Below are 22982 nucleotides of genomic sequence, written 5' to 3' on the forward strand. Positions count from 1 at the left end.
CAGCAAACACTCATTGGACTTGAAATGTTTCTTTCTCCACAGAGTATTGTGAATCTCTCCAGTACTTACTGTTCATATTTCAGATTTCCAACATTCACAGTATTTGGCTTTTACCTACCTATAGAATTGGCTATCAGTTCCTTCCCAGTTCTGACCCACTTAACATTGGCCTCATATTTAATGAAAAGGTTGTGTTATATTATGGGCGGCACGGTGGCACAGTGGTTAGCACTGCTGCCTCACAGCGCCAGAGACCCGGGTTCAATTCCCGCCTCAGGCGACTGACTGTGTGGAGTTTGCACGTTCTCCCCGTGTCTGCGTGGGTTTCCTCCGGGTGCTCCGGTTTCCTCCCACAGTCCAAAGATGTGCAGGTCAGGTGAATTGGCCATGCTAAATTGCCCTTAGTGTTAGGTATGGGTGGGTTGCGCTTCGGCGGGTCGGTGTGGACTTGTTGGGCCGAAGGGCCTGTTTCCACACTGTAAGTAATCTAAGTAATCTAATCTAATTATAGGAAACAGCATTGGAAAAATGTTGCAAATCAGCCTTTTTGCTTAAAATTGCAAAATCTAATGAATACATTTAAACAGAAAACTAAGTGAAAAGGTGTGTTATTATATGGTGTCAAGTTTGGACTTTAATGACCGAAAAAAGGATTTACATTTCAGTTTGGCTCATATCAACACATTCTTTTTCATATGACTGCTTTCACAACCTTTTCACTAAGGAAAACATAGGTCTTAAAAGGTAAAATTTTTACCTTTTTACTTTTAGCTGCATTCTGTAAAGCCCAAGTAGAAAAGTTAAAAAGTAAACCCAATTACAATAAAATGTTTAAGCACACTCTACACAGAGTTCTATACAATTTAGTCATTATAACTATCATGAAGAACAGAACTTGTCATAAGTACTACAGATCTGAAGTCTGAAGAATGTGTTGGAGTTGCAAACTATCATTCCCTAGTTTCAGCTGCATACCTATTTATCCTGCATACACTCATGTTTCCTTTGTTCTCCTTCAGCTCTCTAATTAGCAGTAGCAATTCTTTACTCAAGCAGTTTCCACACCATAACACAACATTGGATTTCTCTCTGATTGATTTGCATTGTAATTGCAATAATTTTTTTGTCTTCTTCATTCTATGATGTAGAACTTTAAAAAGGTTTAGACTGGAAGGTTTGAGCCATAGGGAGAGGCTGAATAGACTGGAGCTTTATTTCCTGGAGCATTGGAGGCGGAGGAGTGACCTTATAGAGTTTATAAAATTATGAGGGGCACGGCTAGGGTGATTAGCCAAAGTCTTTTCCCAGGGTAGCTGCGTCCAAAAAAAAAGACGGCATAGGTTTAAGGTGAGAGGGGAAAGATTTAAAAGGGACGCAAGGGCAACTTTTTCACACAGTGTGGTGCATGTATGGAACAAGCGGCCAAAAGAAGTGGTGGGTGGATAAATTACAACATCTAAAAGGCATTCGGGTGATTATATGAATGGGAAATGTTTATGAAATATGATTCAAATGCTGGCAAATGGGACTAGGTTAGATTGAGATATCTGGTCAGTGTGGACCGAAGTTGGACCAAAAGGTCTGTTTCCATGTTGTATGACTATGAGTATGCAAGATAATTATGATGTACATTCTCATACCCCAAACTTAAAATGAGGGAAATATGAACGACAGGCAAAGTGTGCTTCAACACCCCAAAGATCACTTCAAAAACCGTTGATGATCTGGCCTTGAAACTCCATCAAAAGCCACTCCATCATGGATTTTCTCAAAGACTGCTCACCTTCCTTTCCTGCACCTACACTCCCCTGAATTTTGGAAATTACATTCCAGTACATAATCACAGGCACAACCTTTACTTTTCTCAAACAGCAAATTTCACTTAGCTAATATTGCCCCTAAGCTTTAATCTGGTTCAGCTGCACAATATACAATAGTGCCTCGACGTACGAACGATGCCATTCACGAACAAATCGGTTTACGAACAGGATTGTATGTAAAATTTTGCTTCAAACCTACATACGAAATTCAAGGTACGAACGCAAAAAGCCCATGTGCGACTACGTGGTTTAATTGTTCTGCTTTGCTACGCACTTGTTGAACGCAAACGTTCTCGGGCCCCGTGTGATCTCATTCAGTTAGTCTTTGACGCGTGTGCTGTGAACAGCATTCGTTGTTACGTCCAAGCAGTCTTACGCTGTCCAAACAATGGGAAAAATTGATTTAGTTCGCGAACTTTTCGGTTCGCGAACCGGGTCACGGAACGGATTAAGTTCGTAAGTCGAGGAGCTACTGTACAACCAGATTTTCTTGATCCTCACTAACAGCTGCACTCAGCTACTAGTAGCACACAGCTTCTTCTTGAGCCCCCACTGCTCCCAGTTATTTCCATGGTGTTGACTCCAATATTTAGCTGCCTAGTAACTTTTAGAACTTTCTCCTGAGGTAGAACAAAGCGCAGTCATCTAATTGGTCTCCACTTCCCACTGTTGCACAAAGTCCACAGCATATGCCATCTCCCTGGCCCTACACTCATCCTTTGAACATCTGAATATCAAGGTCACATATGTAAGACTCCTATTTATTGACTTTAGCTTCTCCTTCAACACCATAATTCCAGTCAAACTCATTTTCAGACTCCAAGACCTAGGACCACGTTCTATCCTCTGCAACTGGATCCTTGACTTCCTGACCCACAGACCACAATCAGTAAGGATTGGTGACAACACCTATTTCACAATAATCCTCAACATCTGTGACCTGCAATGCTGTGTACACAGCCCCTTACCATACTCTTTAACCACTCATAACTATGTGGCCAAATTCAACTCTTGCTCCATTGACAAAATTGCTGATGACACTACCAAGAGGGAAATCAGGAGGGCAAAAAGGGGATACAAAATAGCTTTGGCAAATAGGATTAAGGAGAATTCAAAGAAACTTTATAAATACATTTAAGGACAAAATGGTAACCAGAAAGAGAATTGGGCCCCTCAAAGATCAGCAAGGCAGCCTTGGTGTGGAACCACAGGAGATGGGGGACATATTAAACAAGTATATTTCATCAGTGTTCACTGTGGAGAAGGACATGGAAGATATAGGATGTGAGAATATGGATGGCGACATCTTAAAAAATGCTGTATTACAGAAGCGGAGGTGCTGAATGTCTTAAAACACAAAGATAAATAAACACTCAGGACTTGATCAGGTGTGGGAAGCTCGGGAAGTGATTGCTGGGCCTATTGCTGAGTTATATGGGTCATTGATAGTCACAGGTGAAGTGCTGGAAGACTGGAGGTTGGCTAACATGATGCCACTATTTAAAAGTGGTAAGGAAAAGCTAGGGAATTATAGAGCCTGACATTGGTGGTGGGCGAGTTGTTGTGAGGAAACATTGAGGGACAGATCTACACTGAGGGAAAGGCAAGGACTGATTTGGGATAGTCAACATGACTTTGTGCGTGGAAAATCATGTCTCATGAAGAGGATTGAGTTTTTTTTGAAGCAGTAACGAAGAGGATTGATGAGGGCAGAGCAATGGACATGATCTTTCTGGACTTCAGTAAGGCGTTCAACAAGATTCCTCATGGTAGACTGGTTAGCAAGGTTAGATCACATGGAATACAGGGAGGACTAGCCATTTGGATACAGACTAGCTCAATGATAGAAGACAGAGGGTGGTGGTGGAGGGTTGCTTTTCAGACTTTTGTTTTTCAGTTGCAGCAGCAACTCGAAAGGCGGGAGCTCAGACCAGGGGTCTGCCGGGAACGGTGAGTCAATGATTTGAGCTTTTTAAATTTGAAGTCAGAGAGCAGAGGTATCTGGGAAAGGAGGGACTTCTTATTTTTATTTCCGTCCAGCTATATAAGTCAGTGTTTCCTCAACCCGAGGACCCGAGACCATACCGTTGTAGGGCCTCCCACCCAACCACCTTCTCTAACCTTAAAGACGAGGGACACATCAGCTAAGCATCTATTCTTTTTTACTTTGAGGTAAGGGGACTAGCAGGGATGGCAGTGCAGGGAGAGCAATGTTCTTCCTGCATGATGTTTGAGCTGAGGGATGCCATTAGTGTCCCATCCAAGTACATCTGCAGGAGGTGCACCCAACTCTCGCTCCTCCAAGACCGTTTAGGGAACAGGAGCGGGAGCTGGATGAACTTCGGATCATTCAGGAGGCAGAGGCTGTTATAGATAAGAATTACAGAGAAGTAGTTACACCTCGGCACAAAGAAAGCTGGGTGACTGTTCGAAGGGGGAGAAACAGTCATTCCCCTGAAAAACATGTATACCGTTTTGGATACTGTTGAGGGGGACAACTTACCAAGGGTATGCAGTGGGGCCCAGGCCTCTGGCACAGAGCCTGTCCCCGTTGCACAGAAGGGAAGGAGGGAAAGAGTGTTATCATTGGGGACTCGATAGTTTGAGGCTCAGTTAGAATGTTTGTTGGGAATAAACGAGACTCGCGGTTACTAGTGGTGTGCCACAAGGATCTGTTTTGGGACCACTGCTGTTTGTCATTTTCATAAATGATTTAGTCACAGGCATAGGTGGATGGATTAGTAAATTTGCAGACAACACTAAAGTCGGTCGAGTAATGGACACTTTGGAAGAATGTTACAGGTTGCAGGGGGACTTGGATAAACTGCAGAATTGGGCTGAGAGGTGGCAAATGGAGTTCAATGCAGCCAAATGTGAGGTGATCAACTTTGGGAAGAATAACAGGAAGGCAGAGTACTGGGTCAATGGAAAGATTCTTGGTAATTTGGATGTGCAGAAGGATGTGCATAGGGAGTCCATGTGCATAGATCCTGAAAGTTGCCACCCAGGTTGATAATGCTGTTAAGAAGGCATATGGTGTGTTAGGTTTCTTTCGTAGAGGGATTGAATTCTGGAGCCGCGATATCATGCTGCAACTATATAAAACACTTGAGTGGCCACACTTGGAATATTATGTACAGTTTTGGTCGCCATATTTCGGGAAGGATGTGAAAGCATTGAAAAAGATGCAGAGGAGATTTACCAGGATGTTGCCTGGTCTGGAGGGAAGGTCTTATGAGGAAGGGCTGAGAGACTTGGGTCTGTTCTCATTGGAAAGAAGGCTAAGAGGGGATTTGATAGAGACATACAAGATGATCAGAGGATTAGATAGGGTAGATAGTGAAAGTCTTTTTCCGAGGATGATGATGTCAGCTTGTACGAGGGGCATAACTACAAAATTGAGGAGTGATAGATTTAAGACAGATGTCAGAGGCAGGTTCTTTACGTAGGGAGTGGTAAGGGCGTGGAATGCCCTTCCTGCTATTGTAGTCAACTCAGTCACATTAGGGAGGTTTAAACAATCCTTAGATAAGCACATGGATGATGATGGGATAGTGTAGGGGGATGAGCTGAGAATAGTTTACAGGGCCAAAGGGCCTGTTCTGCACTGTATTGTTCTATGTTAAGTCTGTGACCAGTGGTGTGCCTCAAAGATCAGTGCTGGGTCTACTGCTTATTGTTATTTATCTAAATCTTTTGGATATGAACACAGGAAGTATAGTTAGTAATTTTACAGATGACATCAAAATTGGTAGTGAACATCGAAATAGGTTACCTCAGAGTACAATGGAATCTTGATCAGATGGCCAATGGACCAAAGAGTGGCAGATAGAATTTAGTTTAGAAACATGTGAGATGTTGCATTTCGGAAAGGCAAATCAGGTCAGGATTTATACACTTAATGGTAAGGTCCTGGGAGCATTGCTGAACAGAGACCTTGGGAGTGCAGGCTCATAGTTCCTTGAAAATGGAGTCACAGGTAGATAGAATGGTGAAGGTATGCTTTCCTTTATTGGTCACAGCATTGAGTATAGGAGTTGGGAGGTCATGTTGCAGCTGTATAGGAATACTGTGTGCAATTCTGGTCTCCCAAGGTTGTTGTCAAACTTGAAAGAGTTCAGAAAAGATTTACAAGGACGTTGCCAGGGTTGGAGGATTTGTGCCATGGGGAGAGGCTGAATAGGCTGGGGCTGTTTTCCCAAGAGTATCAGAGGTTGAGGGGTGAACTTTATTAGAGGTTTATAAAATCAGGAGGGGCATGGATATAGGCAAGGTGAGGAAATTCAGAACTAGATGTCATAGGTTTAGGGTGAGAGGGGCAAGATTTAAAAGGGACCTAAGGGACAAGCTTTTCATGCAGAGGGTGGTGAGTGTATGGAATGGGCTGTCAGAGGATGTGGTGAAGACTGGTACAATTACATTTAAAAGGCATCTGGAAACGTACATGAATAGGAAGGGTTTATAGTGATATAGGCAAAGTGCTGACAAATGCGACTAGATTAATTTAGGATATCTGTTCAGCATGGATAAGTTGGATTGAAGGGTTTGTTTCGAAATGTATATCTCTATGACTCTTTGTGTCATAACTCTTAAGGTGATTAGAAAATATATCTTAAAAGATGTCCTGAAAACTGCCAACATAAGTGAAACTAGCCATGCTCGCCACCCAATTAATCACCATGATAGGTTTTTTAGATTACATTACAGTGTGGAAACAGGCCCTTCGGCCCAACAAGTCCACACCGACCCGCCGAAGCGAAACCCACCCATACCCCTACATTTACCCCTTACCTAACACTACGGGCAATTTTTAGTATGGCCAATTCACCTGACCTGCACATCTTTGGATGGTGGGAGGAAACCGGAGCACCCGGAGGAAACCCACGCAGACACGGGGAGAATGTGCAAACTCCACACACTCAGTCGCCTGAGGCGGGAATTGAACCCGGGTCTCTGGCGCTGTGAGGCAGCAGTGCTAACCACTGTGCCACCGTGCCGCCCTTAATTCCGTTAATTATGTCCATTTATGGGCCTTTAATGGAGCGGTCAGTGAATTGGTTTCTTTAAAGCAACAACTTATTTAGTTATTGAATTCTGTTGCGCAGCAGGCACTATAGATTGTCTGATTGGTAATCTTGAAAACAGGACCTGAACCACTGGTGAAAAAATGTTTTCCTAACAAACTAATTGTCAACTTTAATCAGTAAAACTGGACTAGGCTTTTTTCTAATTGCTCAAGGAATGTGCAAAGTTAAAAATCACACAACACCAGGTTATAGTTCAATAGATTTATTTGGAAGTACTAGCTGGTGTTGTGAGATTTTTAACTCTGTCCATCGCAATCCAACACCAGCACCTCCTCATCAGTGTGGACATTATTTCTGAGGCCAGCACTTAATACTTATGCCCAATTGTCACAAAGAAGCTGGCAGGGAGCTGCCTTTTTAAACTGCTGCAGGGTGTTATGGACCAGGCCAGACTCCCTCAAAATATTTTAAGAAGGTAGCCCAGATGCCCACCTTTTCGTATTTTAAAGGCAGGTATGACATTGATATTCCAGAAGTGATGCAGCGAGTCAAATCACTCGGCTTTAACAAAAAAACAGAATTTAGAATAACTTAACTATTTGAAAACCCAACCATCTTGATACAGCAACTTAGCTTAAGAGCTGTTCCAATTTCCATAACATCCCATAAACACATTTCTTGGCAAATAGCAAATTCAAACTCTGGTTCTAACAGGAAGGAAAGATTTTAGATAAAGCCAGTCAGAAATCATCTGCTGAAGCTTGGAATCTTTCTCTAGACGGCAGCAGATTCTGACTGTTACAGCTAAACCAAACTAGAAAAAACCTGAACTGGGAGAACTGAGCACACCCCTGCCATTGTTAAGGTAGACATATCTGCACCTCTGCCTTTATGACCCCTCTTGAAAAAATATGACAAAATAACCTTCTTAAAGTAATAGCACCGTCACAAAGTACACCTGTTGTGCTGTCAGGAAGGGACTTTAGGATTTTGACTCAGTGACAGAAAAGGAACAATGATATAGTTCCAAGTCAGGAAGGATTGCAGATGGTGGGTTCACATGCATCTGCTGTGCCTGTCCTTCTAGGAAGCAGTGTGTGTAGATTATGAAAGTGTCAAAGATGCTGAAGGCGCCTTGATGAGTTGTTGCAGTGCACCTTGTAGATGGTACACAATATTGTTGACATTGTGCATTAGAGGTGGAGGAATTGAAATTTGAAGGGGTTGGATGGGGTGCCAATCAAACAGGCGATTGTTCTGAATGCTTTCAAGCATCTGGAGCACTGGAGGAGTTGCACCCATCCAGTTAAATGCAAAGTATTCTTTTACATCATGATTGTTACCTGAATAGTTAGCAAGCAATGGCCAGTAAGAATTCCAAGTGTTTGGCCTTTTCTTGAATTTATCCGGTTGGTCTAATTAAATTTGTGGTGAATGGTGACCCCAAGGGGGAATTCAGTAACAGTAATGTTATTGGATGTCAAAAGATAATCATTAGATTCCTTCCTGGCAGAAACATTGCCTGGCAGTTACTTGCTACTTATCAGTCCAAGCCTAGATCCAGTCCAGGCCTTTTGCCTAGGAATACAGTCAGCTTCAGTGTATGTGCAGTCACGATGATGGAGGCATGTAATTGATGAAACAGCTGAAGATACCAGTTTTGGACACTACTCTGAGGAACATGCTGGGATGAAGGATAATAATCTTCAAAAATTACTATCTTCCTTTGCATTCGAAATGACTTTAATCAGCATATAAATACCACCCGTCCTTGATTCCCATTCACACCAGTTTTGCTGGGCCTTCTTGATGCCCTATTTGATTAAATGCTGCCTCAACAATCAAGGCAGATGCTCTAACTTCATTGCTGAGTTCATTCTTTAGTTTGTGCTTGAACCAAAGTTGTAATGAGGTCAGGAGCTGAGTGACCCTGACAATGTTTGTGGAGATTCTTGTTGTTTGTTTAATTGCCTACCTTGAATCAGGGTTGGACATGTATTTGTATTACTGCAGAGCGTAGATCTGATCTGCTGGCTGTGCGATTGCTTTGCCCTGTCCATTGCATGTTGTTTGGTATAAAAATAGTCCTGTGTTGGACCTTCACCAGGGGCCCCCAGCGCATTTTTAAGTATGTCCTCCACACCTTTCCACTGAACCATGGTTGATCTCCCAGCTTGATAGTAATTTGCAGAAGTGGTGGATGCGCATGGTATAAGCTTACAGTTTGTGACCTGATTGGTCTAGAGTGCCTTAATGATGCAGAGGTTTGAGTTGCCAATTATGTTCAAAGTGTATTTCTTAGCAGGGTGGTAGCATTACAATGGTGGGTATCCTCAACGTGAATCTTAGAATCCCAACGGGGTGTAAACAGGCCAGTTAGCCCAACAAGTCCACATCGACCCTCCGAAGAGTATCCCAAACAGACTCATTCCCCTACCCTACTACTCTACGTTCAGGAGAAAATGAGGACTGCAGATGCTGGAGATCAGAATCAAAGAGTATGGAGCTGGAAAAGCACAGCCAGTCAGGCAGCATCCGAGGAGGAGAGTCGATGTTTTGGGTGTAAGCCCTTCTTCAGAAGGATGATTTCCTGATGAAGGGCCTATCCCGAAATGCTGACTCGCCTGCTCCTTGGATGCTGCCTGACTGGCTGTATGGTTCCAGCACCACACTCCTTGACTACTCTACATTTAGCCCAGACTAATACACCTAACCCACACATCCCTGAACACTATGGGTAATTTAGCTTGGCCAATTCACCTAACCTTGTCACAAAGCTGGTTCTTTTTCTCAAAGTTACTATGTCCTTGATTTTTTTCAGAGGGGTCGTAGCACGGTGGCTCAGTGATTAGCACTGCTGCCTCACAGCACCAGGGTCCCAGGTCCGATTACAGTCTCAGGTGACTGTCTGTGTGGAGTTTGCACATTCTCCGTGTCTGCGTGGGCTTCCTCCGGGTGCTCCGGTTTCCTCCCACAGTCCAAAGATGTGCAGGTCAGGTGAATTGGCCATGCTAAACTGCCCATAGTGTTAGGTGCATTAGTCAGATGGAAATGGGTCTGGGTGGGTTACTCTTCAGAGGGTCGGTGTGGACTTGATGGGCTGAAGGGCCTGCTTCCACACTGTAGGTAATCTAATCAAAACAGACCAGGCTCTGAAATGGCTGATTTGGTGTAGAGATGAATGGCTTATTGGGGCCCTTTTTGTTTATTCCTAAACAGATGATACCTCAGGCCAAGTTTTAGAAATAACTTGTATAATGAAAAGGGAGTGGCCAGTCCTGGTAGCTGAGGTTTTTTGGTTCAGTTGCAGCAGAGGATATGTGAAACAGGCTGCTGACGTCTCTCTCTCTCTCTCTCTCTCTCCTTGCAAACTGTAAGCATTTGTTTGATTTTACCTTCTGTACTAAGGGATGTGCATAATGGGATTGTTGCACATATTTTCAGAACAGCATCATTAAGTCAGGTTTGGATAGGATTAGTTATGCGGTATTCTGTTTTCTGTTCTTTGTGTTTCATTCCATAATCTTGTATATTGTTTGTTTAAAATTTGGTAGTCAACCCAGCTAATTTACACCGGGAATATCCACTATACACCTCACTAAACAAATAGCAAAGTTACTGTCTGGGGCTACCTGCTTAAAAGTGTTCTGAGGAGTCTGGCCTAGTCCGTAACAACCTGCATATCTTTGGATTGTGGGAGGAAACCCGACCACCCGGAGGAAACCTACACAGACACAAGAAAATGTGTAAAGTCCACACAGGCTGTTGCCCGAGGCTAGAATCGAACCCTGTTTCCTGGCGCAGTGCTGACCACTGAGCCACCATGCCGCCCATAAAGGACTTTATCTCCACAAGGACTGTGGGGTGATCACTCTTACTAATAGTCATGGAAAGATGCACCTGTGACAAGTAGATAAGAGATCGAATTCGAATTTCACCACCCCTCAGGGTGGGATGCACACCTTTGTCCAATATTATTACCACTACATGACTGCCTTCTATTTAGCAGCCTTGATGCAGTGGTGCTAATGTTGGATTGGAGTTGACAAAGTCAGAAGTCATACGACACCAGGTTTAGTCCAACAGGATTATTTGAAATCACAAACTTTGAGAGTGCTGCTCCTTCATCAGGTGAAGTGGAGCACAGTCACTGAATCTATAGCCATAATGTGGAGGAGCTGGTGTTGAACTGGAGTGGACAAAAGTTAAAAACTTGATGAAAGAGCAGCGCTCCGAAAGCTAGTGCTTCCAAATAAAACTGTTGTACTATAACCTGGTATTGTGTGATTTTTTAACAGAAATTATAGGCAGAGAGATAATGGCAAGATAATTTCAGGTAACTGATTGTCAAAAGATATGTAAATTTATTGTGAGGGGGTTTCGACAGGCTGAATAACAAGTCACAAGACTTGTAGCTGCCTGATGAGGGAGCAGCACTCCGAGAGCTTGTACTTTCAAATAAACCTGTTGCACCAACCTGGTGATGTGATTTTTAACTTTGGCCATCCCAGTCCAACACTGGCACTTTCATATTATAAATTCTGTACCTGCTTTCCTCGATTTCACCTGACAAAAAGCAGCGTTCAGAAAGCTTGTGATTTCAAACAAACCCATTGGACTCTAATCTGGTGTTGTAGACAATAGACAATTGGTGCAGGAATAGGCCATTCTGCCCTTCGAGCCTGCACCACCATTCAGTATGATCATGGCTGATCATCCTTAATCAGTATCCTGTTCCTGCCTTATCTCCATAACCCTTGATTCCACTATCCTTGAGAGCTCTATCCAACTCTTTCTTAAATGAATCCAGAGACTGGGCCTCCACTGCCCTCTGGGGCAGAGCATTCCACACAGCCACCACTCTCAGGGTGAAGAAGTTTCTCCTTATCTCTGTCCTAAATGGTCTACCCGTATTTTTAAGCTGTGTCCTCTGGTTCGGCACTCACCCATCAGCGGAAACATGTTTCTTGCCACCAGAGTGTCCAATCCTTTCATAATCTTATATGTCTCAATCAGATCCCCTCTCAGTCTTCTAAACTCAAGGGTATACAAGCCCAGTCGCTCCAATCTTTCAGCGTAAGGTAGTCCCGCCATTCCAGGAATTGACCTCGTGAACCTACGCTGCATTCCCTCAATAGCCAGAATGTCTTTCCTCAAATTTGGAGACCAGAACTGCACACAATACTCCAGGTGTGGTCTCACCAGGGCTCTGTACAGCTGCAGAAGAACCTCTTTGCTTGTATACTCAATCCCTCTTGTTATGAAGGCCAGCATGCTATTAGCCTTCTTCACTACCTGCTGTACCTGCATGCTTACCTTCATTGACTGCTGTACAAGAACACCCAGATCTCTTTGTACTGCCCCTTTACCTAAATTAATTCCATTTTCGTAGTAATATGCCTTTCTGTTCTTGCCACCAAAGTGGATAACCATACATTTATCCACATTAAACTGCATCTACCATGCATCTGACCACTCACCTAACCTGTCCAGGTCACCCTGTAATCCCCTAACATCGTCCTCACATTTCACCCTGCCATCCAGCTTAGTATCATCAGCAAATTTGCTAATATTATTACTAATACCATCTTCTATATCATTAATATATATTGTAAAAAGCTGCGGTCCCAGCACTGATCCCTGTGGTACTCCACTGGTCATTGCCTGCCATTCCGAAATGGAGCCGTTTATCACTACTCTTTGTTTCCTGTCAGCCAACCAACTTTCAATCCAAGTTAGTACTTTGCCCCCAATACCATGCAACCTAAGTTTGCTCACTAATCTCCTATGTGGGACTTTATCAAAAACTTTCTGAAAGTCCAGGTACACTACATCTACTGGATCTCCCTCGTCAATCTTCAGAGTTACATCCTCAAACTTCTGATCTTGTCATATTTAGTAGAAAGTTTATTAATACTCTCAAATACATCATATTTTACATGAATTATATTTAAGTGAATTGACCCATGAGAAATTTTGTTTGTTGATATGCTATAGGTTGAGCTTGAGCAAACAAAAGCACTTGGAATACCAAATACATCCAAAGCCTAAACATTACACCATTGTGTTACAGCTGTAATAATTGTATATTATCATATATTGACAGGATAACGTTCATAGGAGAGGGCAGGCTGGATTATGGATGTAATCCTTGATATAGAATAAGAGACGCTTAAAGATGTAACATTGTTGGCCCCCATCAAACAAAATTAAATGAAGTCAATTATACATACCACATGTCAATCTGTGTTGAATACTCTGAAGAGCCCAGAAGAACATCTGGAGGCCTGTACCACAAAGTTACTACTTCATTTGAGTATGTCTTTGTTGGAACAGACTTGGCTCTTGCCAAACCTGTGAAGACAGAATATACAATTAAAGTTCCAAAGAGTCATATTAAACTTGAAAAATTAATTTAGTTTCTCGCTTCACAGATGCTGCCAGACCTGATGTGCTCCAGTACATTTTGATTTATTAAAAAAAAATTTAATCTGTAATATGATGAATTACACATTTTGAACAATTCTGTGTTCAGGTGCTGAGGTAAAATAAGTTTTTAATCTTGGCTATTTTAAAAATTCTTCTGTTATTTATATCTATACTAAATGAGTTGTACAGCATGAAAACAGACCCTTTGGTCCATCTCGTCCATGCCAACCAGATATCCTAAATTAATCTAGTTCCATTTGACCCATATCGCTCTAAACCCTTCCTATTCACACACCATCCAGATCCCTTTTAAATGCAGTAATTGTACCTTTCTCAATCACTTCATCTGGCACTTCATCTCATTCTATACACGCACCACCTTCTGCATAAAAAAGTTTCCCCAGATCCCTTTTATATTTTCCCTTCTCATTTTAAACTTATGCCCTCTGGTTTTGGACACCCCCACCTAAGGAAAAAGACCTTTACCCATATCACCCATGACTTTTGAAACCTCTATAAAGAGCACCCCTCAACCTTTGATGCTCCAGGGAAAACAGTTTCAGCCTATTCAGGTTCTCCCTACAGCTCAAATCTCCAACCCCGACAACATCCTTGTAAATCTTTTCTGCAACCTTTCAAGTTTCACGACTTCTTTCCTATAGCAGGAAGGCCAGAATTGAATGCAGCTTTCCAAAGTGGCGCAACCAATGTCCTGTACACCACAACATGACACCCTAACTCCTATTCTCAATGCACTGACCAATAAAGGCAAGCATACCAAACACATTTTTCACAACCCTCTCTAACTATGACTCAATTTTCAAGGAAATATAAACCAGCACCCCGAAGTCTCTTTGTTCAGCAACACTCCCCAGGACCTTATTGTTAACTATTTAAGTCCTGCTCTTATTTGCCTTACAAAAATGCAACACTTCACACCTATCTAAATTAAACTCCATTTGCCATTGCTTGGCCCCTACAATCAAGGCCCCATTGTAGTCAGAAATAACCTTCTTCACTCTCCACTACAACACCAATTGTGGTGTCATCTGCAAACTTACTAACCATTCCTCCTATATTCATATCCAAATCATGTATATAAATGACAAAAAGCAGTGCAACCAACACTGATTCTTGCAGCACACTGCTGGTTATAGGCCTCCAATCTGAAAAACAATCCTCCAGTATCACCCCCTGACTACTATCTTCAAGCTAATTTTGTATCCAAATAGCCAGCTCTCACTGGATTCCATGTAATCTAATCTTGGTCTACCATGCAGAACCTTGGAATTGTTGAGGAACTGTTGGACTCAGTTTTTCACAAGTCTTCTTTGTGGGACAATGCACTTCTGTACTTTGCCTGTACAGATACAACAGCTGAGGAACTTGTATCTATACTGCACTGTATATTTCTTTAAAGACTCCTATTTGCCTGCTTTATTCACTGAAGCTTTTCTTGCTTTGTTTTGCACGTTATTTCAGCTAGGAATGCAGACTTCAGTAAAAGTATGGCATAACATTTCAAGTTTTATGTTGGCTTTTACAGCTAAAACTTGGTCCTCAGGAACTTAACTTTGGGTATAGACTTTTGTCATTATTTTTTGTTTGCTGTCACTCTTCCCAAACAGCCACATTTCACCAGCTACTATCCATGACAAAAGGCTCTATACCCACAACATGTAGGATGAATGTGATATATAAAATACTATGCAGCAGCTGTGAGAAGCATTACATAGGACAAACGGGCAAGAAACTCACCAGCAGAACACACGAGTATCAGCATGCAACAAAACGACACGACCAGTCCTCCCTCATATGAATTAACACTGACAATGAAGGACACCAATTCAACTGGGACAACATTACGAAACTGGAACAGGCTAAACAAAGACAAGCTTGGGAATTCCTGGAGGCCTGATATTCATCCACCAGTTCCATAAACAAACATGTTGAAATAGACCCCATATACAGACCACTATCATACAAAACGAAGTAGAACCACCCACAACAGACAGAACCGTGTAAATTCAGGGCAGATCACAACGACCGCGCTTCATCCGTAGGCTACACAGCACTGAAGATGTCACCCAGGAGGGAGACTAAATGCAAGAAAATCAACCAGCTCAGTGTATTGACAATTCGTTTTAAACTGAAAATTAACAATGGCAGGATTAGATGTTTGTAGATAATATCGTCACAGAAGACATTCCTTCAGCGTTAGGCAGACTGAAACAGATCATAGATATTTTAATCCTTACTGATTAAAATCACATTCCTCTCTGAAACTTTCTCTTTGTATGCATTGTGTGATTCTATGTCCTCTTGTCAACACATTAGAGCTGTGACTTCCAAAGAAATCATGCTTCAACTCATAGTGACTTCGTAGAAAAGGTCAAAGTGCAACGTTTCTGTAGTAACCATTTAAATATGTATGTTTGATGGCTACATTGACAGCTAACTTGACAGCCTTATTTGCAGCAAATTTGACTCTGGGAGGGAGGCTGCCGATTTTGATTTGAAACTGGACCTGTGACAGGCATAAATTAGAAGAAGCAATCCAATTGAAAAGAGGTACCCAATCAGTGCTGTAGCAACTGGTGACTGACTAACCAGTTTTCAAACAATCTTTGTGAACCAATGCATTATTTACAAATGAACCTCCTTGGCTTCGAGGGCCCAAATCATGGCCCAGGCTCCCATCCCAAGGCCCCACTGGGCGGTGACAGTCACTTCTTGGTCTACCAGCAAAATATATCGGAGTTGGGAGGTCATGTTGCGGCTATACAAGACATTGGTTAGGGCCACTTTTGGAATACTGTGTGCAATTTTGGTCTCCCCTGCTACAGGAAGGATGTCTGAAACTTGAAGGGTTCAAAAAAGATTTACAAGGATGTTGGAGGGTTTAAGCAATAGGGAGAGGCTGGATAGAATGGAACTGTTTTCCCTTTCGCATTGGAGACTGAGGCCTTATAGGAGGTTTATAAAATCATGAGGTGGCACGGAAAGATTTAAAAGGGGCAACTTTTTCTCACAGAGGGTAGAATAAGCTGCCAGAGGAAGTGGTGGAGGCTGGTACAATGACAACATTTAAAAGGCAGCTGGATAGGGACATGAACAGGAAGGGTTTAGCAGGATATGGGCCAAGTGCTGGCAAATGAGACTAGATTAGGTTAGGATATCTGGGTTGGCATGGGTGAGTTGGGCCGAAGGGTCTGTTTCCATGCTGTACATCTCTATAACTCTATGAACCTCTTCAGGGATGTTGTTATTAGACATCTTTGAAGCTGGGGGAACTTAAAACTAGAGCTCCTGGCTCTAAGGTAGGAACATTATCAGTCCACTACAAAAGCTCTCCTCCTGGCCAGATTCCCATTCAATTATGATATGGAACAGGTGAAAAACCTATGAAGAACAGGGAGCAATAGTTCATATAGCACCACTTAATTGTTCCTCTGGGGATGTTGCACTTTTTAATGATGTTTCTCGAAAAAGCAACATAGTGATGGCTTGGAGTGCTGTCAGCCCCTACGGATTTAATGTCATCTGTACAACATTGAAATGATTTTTTTTTGCACATATTTTTATTTCCCCAAGGAATTTGTTACCTGACCTTAATTGTCTTTGAAAAGGTGGTTGTGAACCACCACCTTGAACTACTACAGTCCATCTGATCGAGATATGTCTTTAGTGCTGTTAGGAAAAATGTTCCAGGACTTTGACCCAACCACATCAAAGAATTGCATTATATTTCCAAGTCAGGATGGTGAAGGCTTGGCAGGAAACTTGTACAGATAGACAATCTTTTATCCGAAATCCCGAAATCTGAAAAGCTCCAAAATCCGAAGGTTCTTTGTGAAGTTTTTTTCTCATTAGTAAGACTGTTTGGCATGCAAACAGTTAACCCAAGTCGACACCGACAAAAAATTCTGAATTCCAAAAACCACCTGGTCCTGAGCATTTCGGGTAAAGGATTGTGCACCTGTGGATGATGGTGTTCCCATGCATCTGCGGTCATTGCATTGCAAGGTGTGGTTGGAAGGTGCTGCACTGCATTGTGTATATGATACACATTGCAGCTACTGCCTATTAGTTTCAGAAGGAGTGAATGTTTAAGGTGGTGGATGGGGTGCCAATCAAGTGGTTGTTTGGTCTTGGATGATGCCTAGCTTGAGTGTTGCTGTAGTTGCACACATCCAAAACAAGTGGAGAATATTCTACAGCACTCCTCACCAAAATTCCCTCTAAGAGGTTGGAGATTGAAAGAGTTTTCTGAAGATTCTTAACAGCTTTATTTTTGTATTCTATGCATCTCTCTAATAAGCCTAGAATCCTACTTACTTTTTTAATCACTGTCTAAATTTGTCCTGCCCTTTTCAACAACGTATCCCAGCTGAATGGCCAATGCTGCTCCTATTTTCCCATGCTCCTTCCCCTGACTAGTATCACTGTTTCTACTTTAGAATTGTGCCCTTTGTTTTACTATTATCTCTCCTCATTCTTTCCACCAAAAAAAAAATTCATGTTGTTGGTATATTTGCCAAGCTGGGAATTTCATTTGCAGACATTTCGTCCCTCTTCTAGGTGACATCTTCAGTGCTGTGGAGCCTCCTGTGAAGCATTGCTGTACTGAGTTGGTTGGAATTTATTTGGTTTTGTTCCTGCTGTTTCTGGTTGGTGGTTCTGATTGTTCGTTGCAGTGGTCGGTATATTGGGTTGAGGTCAATGTGTTTTATTGATGGAGTCCGTGGATAAGTGCCATCTTCTAGGAATTCTCTGGCTGTCTTTTTTGGTTTGTCCGATTATTGTTGCATTGTCCCAGTCAAATTTGTGGTCCTTGTTGTCTGTGTGTATAGATACTGGGGATAGCTGGTCGTGGCATTTGGTGGCAAGTTGATGTTCATGAATGCAGATCGCTAGTTGTCTGCCTGTTTGTCCTATGTAATGTTTCGTGCGGTCTCTGCATGGAATCTCGTATACCACGGTTATTCCTGCATATCATGGGTACACAAACCAGACATATCACTTAGACCCATTGTGGCATTTCCAGGAACTCCATCACGTAAACTGACAAAAGAACTTCAACAAAGACTCAGACGTCTAATAAGTGGATCCAAACACTCCATATAATGATCACAGGAAATCCTAAACAATATCAAGAACATAAACATAGGTAAGGATGAAGCGATGGTCTCATTCGTTGTAAAGACACTGACAAAAGCTAAGCCAAAGAGACAATAACCAACCTCCTGGACAAACAGAACAGACGATTTGACAGGGAACAAATCAATAAGGACTGCACACACAAACTGCTGGACCTGTGCTTGATGACGCACTTCATATTCAACAGCCAGATATATGTACAAATCAATGGGACACCTACGGGCTCACCCATCTTAAGGCTCATAGCAAAGCAGTGATGCAAAGACTAGGACAAACAGCCCTCCTACAAATCCGACCCAAACTTTGGATCGGATATGTGGATGACGTTTTCGTAAAAATTTTAAAAAAAAGATCAATAGCACACACTGGATTATCAACACCATGCTCACAGGGATCAAATTTATGAGAGAGGAGGAAATTAACAACCAACTCCCATTCCTAGATATGATGGTAGAAAGAACACAGAGTGGGTAATGCACAACAAAAGTGTACAGAAAAGCCACATGCAGAGAGCAGAATTATAACAGCAACCACCCAAACACACACAAGAGAAATTGCATGAGGATCCTATTCAAAAAGGCTACAGCACACTGCAGCACTCCCGAACCGTGAAGTGAAGAGGAAGAACCTCGTAAAGAATGGATATCCCTTGCCAAGAATGGATATCCCTTAATATCACCCACAGATGCCTGGCAGACAAACAATGTGATGAGGACATGCCACGGCCCAAAACACTAACTACTCTAACTTATATAAAAAACGTCTCAGAACGGACAGCCAGAGTCCTCCGACTACTCTGATTTGTGACAGCTCATAAAATGACAGCCAACCTCAGATGATTCACCAGACGAAAAGACCCAATACCCATCACGTGCAGAACAAACATGGTGTCCAAGATTCCATGCAGAGACTACATGAGAAACTACATAGGATAAGCAGGCCGAAACCAGCAATCCGCAGTCATGGACATCAACTAGCCACGAAATGTCTCAACCAATTTTCCCTAGTATCTATACACACAGATGACAAGGACCACAAATTCGATTGGGACAACACAAGGAGAAGCCAAACAGAGGACAGCCAGAGAATTCCTCAAAGCATGACACTCATACACATTTTGACCTCAACCCAATATACCGACCACTGCAACGAACACTGGAACCAGCAACTGGAAGCAGCAGGAACAAAACCAAATAAATTCCAATCGACACAGTACTTCAGCACTTCACCGGACGCTCCACAGCACTGAGGATGTCACCTAGAAAAGGGACAAAGCGTCTGCAAACCACATTCCCAAGTTGGTGAATGTACCCACAACAACTGCAACTAGCACCCGAAGTATAAAGCTGTACACAAACCTTGAAGAAATTCAGGTGTCTAGCCATCTCACCAGCCCATATCGTCCTAAACTGCATCACTATCCTCTTCATTGTTCACAATATTTCCAAGTTGTGTGACATCTTGCAAACCTTGAAATTATGCTCATCACACCCAGATCTAGGTAAATAAGATACTTCACAAAAAACAGTGGAACTGATGTCAATCCTTCAGGTATATTCTTCCAATCATCAAAACAGCCCTTCACCACCTCTCTGTTTCCTGTCAATGTCGCCAGTTTCCCTATTATAATTGACTTGTCAACAGATTAGGTGACATTTCAACAAAAGTCTTTTGAAGATTGATATTCAATATCAAATGCATTAGTCTCATAAACATCATCAAAACCTTAAGCATATTAGTCAAACACAATTTAACTTTAACAAACTTATACTGGTTTTTCCTAATTAAGACCATAAGAGTGGAAGGAAGGCCATTTGGCCCATCGAGTCCACTCCACCATTTAATCATGGCTGATGGGCATTTCAACTCCACTTACCAGCATTCTCCCCGTAGCCCTTAATTCCTTGTGACATCAAGAATTTATCAATCCCGGCCTTGAAGCCATTTAGCGTCCCGGCCTCCACTGCACTCCACGGCAATGAATTCCACAGGCCCACCACTCTCTGGCTGAAGAAGTGTCTCCGCATTTCTGTTCTGAATTTACCCCCTCTAATTCTAAGGCTGTGCCCACGGGTCCTAGTCTCCTCGCCTAACGGAAACAATTTCTTAGCGTCCACCCTTTCCAAGCCATGTATTATCTTGTAAGTTTCTATTAGAAATCCCCTTAACCTTCTAAACTCCAATGAATACAATCCCAGGATCCTCAGCCATTCCTCGTATGTTAGGCCTACCATTCCAGGGATCATCCGTGTGAATCTCCGCTGGACACACTCCAGTGCCAGTATGTCCTTCCTGAGATGTGGGGACCAAAACTGGACACAGTACTCCAAACGGGGCCTAACCAGAGCTTTATAAAGGCTCAGTAGCACATCACTGCTTTTATATTCCAACCCTCATGAGATAAATGACAACATTGCATTCGCTTTCTTAATCACGGATTTAACCTGCATGTTTACCTTTCGAGAATCCTCGACTAGCACTCCCAGATCCCTTTGTACTTTGGCTTTATGAATTTTCTCACCGTTTAGAAAGTAGTCCATGCTTGTATTCTTTTTTCCAAAGTGCAAGACCTCGCATTTGCTCACATTGAATTTCATCAGCCATTTCCTGGACCACTCTCCCAAACTGTCTAGATCCTTCTGCAGCCTCCACACTTCCTCAGTACTACCTGCCTGTCCATCTAACTTCGTATCATCGCAAACTTCGCTAGAATGCCCCCAGTCCCTTCATCCAGATCATTAATATATAACGTGAACAGCTGCGGCCCCAACACTGAACCCTGTGGGACACCGCTTGTCACCGGCTGCCATTCCGAAAAAGAATTTTATCCCAATTCTCTGCCTTCTGTCAGACAGCCAATCCTCAATCCATGCCAGTAGCTCATCTCGAACACCATGGGCCCTCACCTTTCTCAGCAGCCTCCTGTGTGGCACCTTATCAAAGGCTTTTTGGAAGTCTAGATAGACCACATCCACTGGGTTTCCCTGGTCTAACCTACTTGTCACCTCTTCAAAGAATTCTAACAGGTTTGTGAAGCACGACCTCCTCTTACTAAATCCATGTTGACTTGTTCTAATCCGACCCTGCTCTTCCAAGAATTTAGAAACCTCATCTTTAACGATGGATTCTAGAATTTTACCAACAACCGAGGTTAGGCTAATTGGCCTATAATTTTCCATCTTTTGTCTTGATCCTTTCTTGAACAAGGGGGTTACAACAGTGATCTTCCAATCATCCGGGACTTTCTCTGACTCCAGTGACTTTTGAAAGATCTCAACCAACGCCTCCGCTATTTCCTCAGCCACTTCCCTCAGAACTCTAAATGTAGCCCATCGGGGCCAGGAGATTTGTCAATTTTAAGACATTTTAGCTTTTCTAGCACTCTCTCTTTTGTAATGGCAACCATACTCAACTCAGCCCACTGACTCCCTTTAATTGTTGGGATATTACTCACGTCTTCCACTGTGAAGACTGACACAAAGTACTTATTAAGTTCTCCAGCCATTTCCTTATCTCCCATCACTAGCCTTCCAGCATCAGTTTGAAGTGGCCCAATGTCTACTTTTGCCTGTCGTTTGTTTCTTATGTATTGAAAGAAACTTTTACTATCATTTCTAATATTACTGGCTAGCCTACCTTCATATTTTAACCTCTCCTTCCTTATTTCTCTCTTTGTTATCCTCTGTTTGTTTTTGTAGCCTTCCGATTCTTCTGATTTCCCAGTGCTCTTGGCCACTTTATATGATCTCTCTTTTTCTTTGATACATTTCCTGACTTCCTTTGTCAGCCATGGCTGTCTAATCCCTCCCCGGATAATCTTTCTCTTCATGGGGATGAACCTCTGTACAGTGTGCTCAATTATACCTACAAACTCCTGCCATTTTTGCTCTACTGTCTTCCCCGCTTGGCTTTGCTTCCAGTCGATTTATCTATACTGTCTATGATTGTTAATTTTGTCCTAGATTATCATCTCCAAAGCAGTTGCACAAAGTTTAAACCAGCAATGTTAAATCATTGTTGAAAAGTGCGACACTGGAAAAGCACAATAGGTCAGGCAGCATCTGAGGAGCAGGAGAGTCGATGTTTCGGGCATTAGCCCTTCATCAGCACACTTTTTGACTCTGACTCTCCAGTATCTGCAGTCCTCACTTTTTTCTAATGTTAAATCATTGCTGAGTTTATCCTTATAGTCTTTTTAAACATATGCAATTTCCCAATTCTCTGGAATCAACCTGTAATTAAGTAAATTGGAAGATTATGGGCAGTCTCTCTACAACTTACACTCATAATTCCCTCAGGCTTAATGCATATAATTTAGTCTTGATGGCGTATCATTCTAAATATAACCAGTCTTTTAAATAACTTCTCTTCATTAATGAAGACATTTATCATAAACCATTTTTTAAATATTTTGTTTTAGTTTTGCATTAGTTATTTAGGAAACTTCATCCTTGGATGTCCTTTCATTCCCGAACTACTCACTCTTGAAGATCTCTCATTGCGTATTTACTGTATTAATGCAGCTCATCACAGCTCTTTTGACAGC

At 42.4% G+C, this 22982-nt stretch overlaps 1 protein-coding gene across 7 annotated transcripts in view; it reads right to left on the bottom strand.

The window, feature by feature from the left end:
• cdk17 (cyclin dependent kinase 17) overlaps positions 1 to 22982 on the bottom strand; it is a 229258-nt gene that overhangs the window by 33186 nt on the left and 173090 nt on the right. For all 7 annotated transcript variants that reach the window (XM_087999735.1, XM_043713287.2, XM_087999731.1 and 4 more), the window contains one exon: positions 13081 to 13201. In XM_087999735.1, the coding sequence (XP_087855861.1) occupies positions 13081 to 13201 (121 nt within the window). The remainder of the gene's footprint in view (positions 1 to 13080; positions 13202 to 22982) is intronic.

Source organism: Chiloscyllium plagiosum, unplaced genomic scaffold (genome assembly GCF_037043375.1).
Source record: "Chiloscyllium plagiosum isolate Xiang-an unplaced genomic scaffold, Cpla_swu_hap1 HiC_scaffold_23, whole genome shotgun sequence".
Taxonomy (NCBI): domain Eukaryota; kingdom Metazoa; phylum Chordata; class Chondrichthyes; order Orectolobiformes; family Hemiscylliidae; genus Chiloscyllium; species Chiloscyllium plagiosum.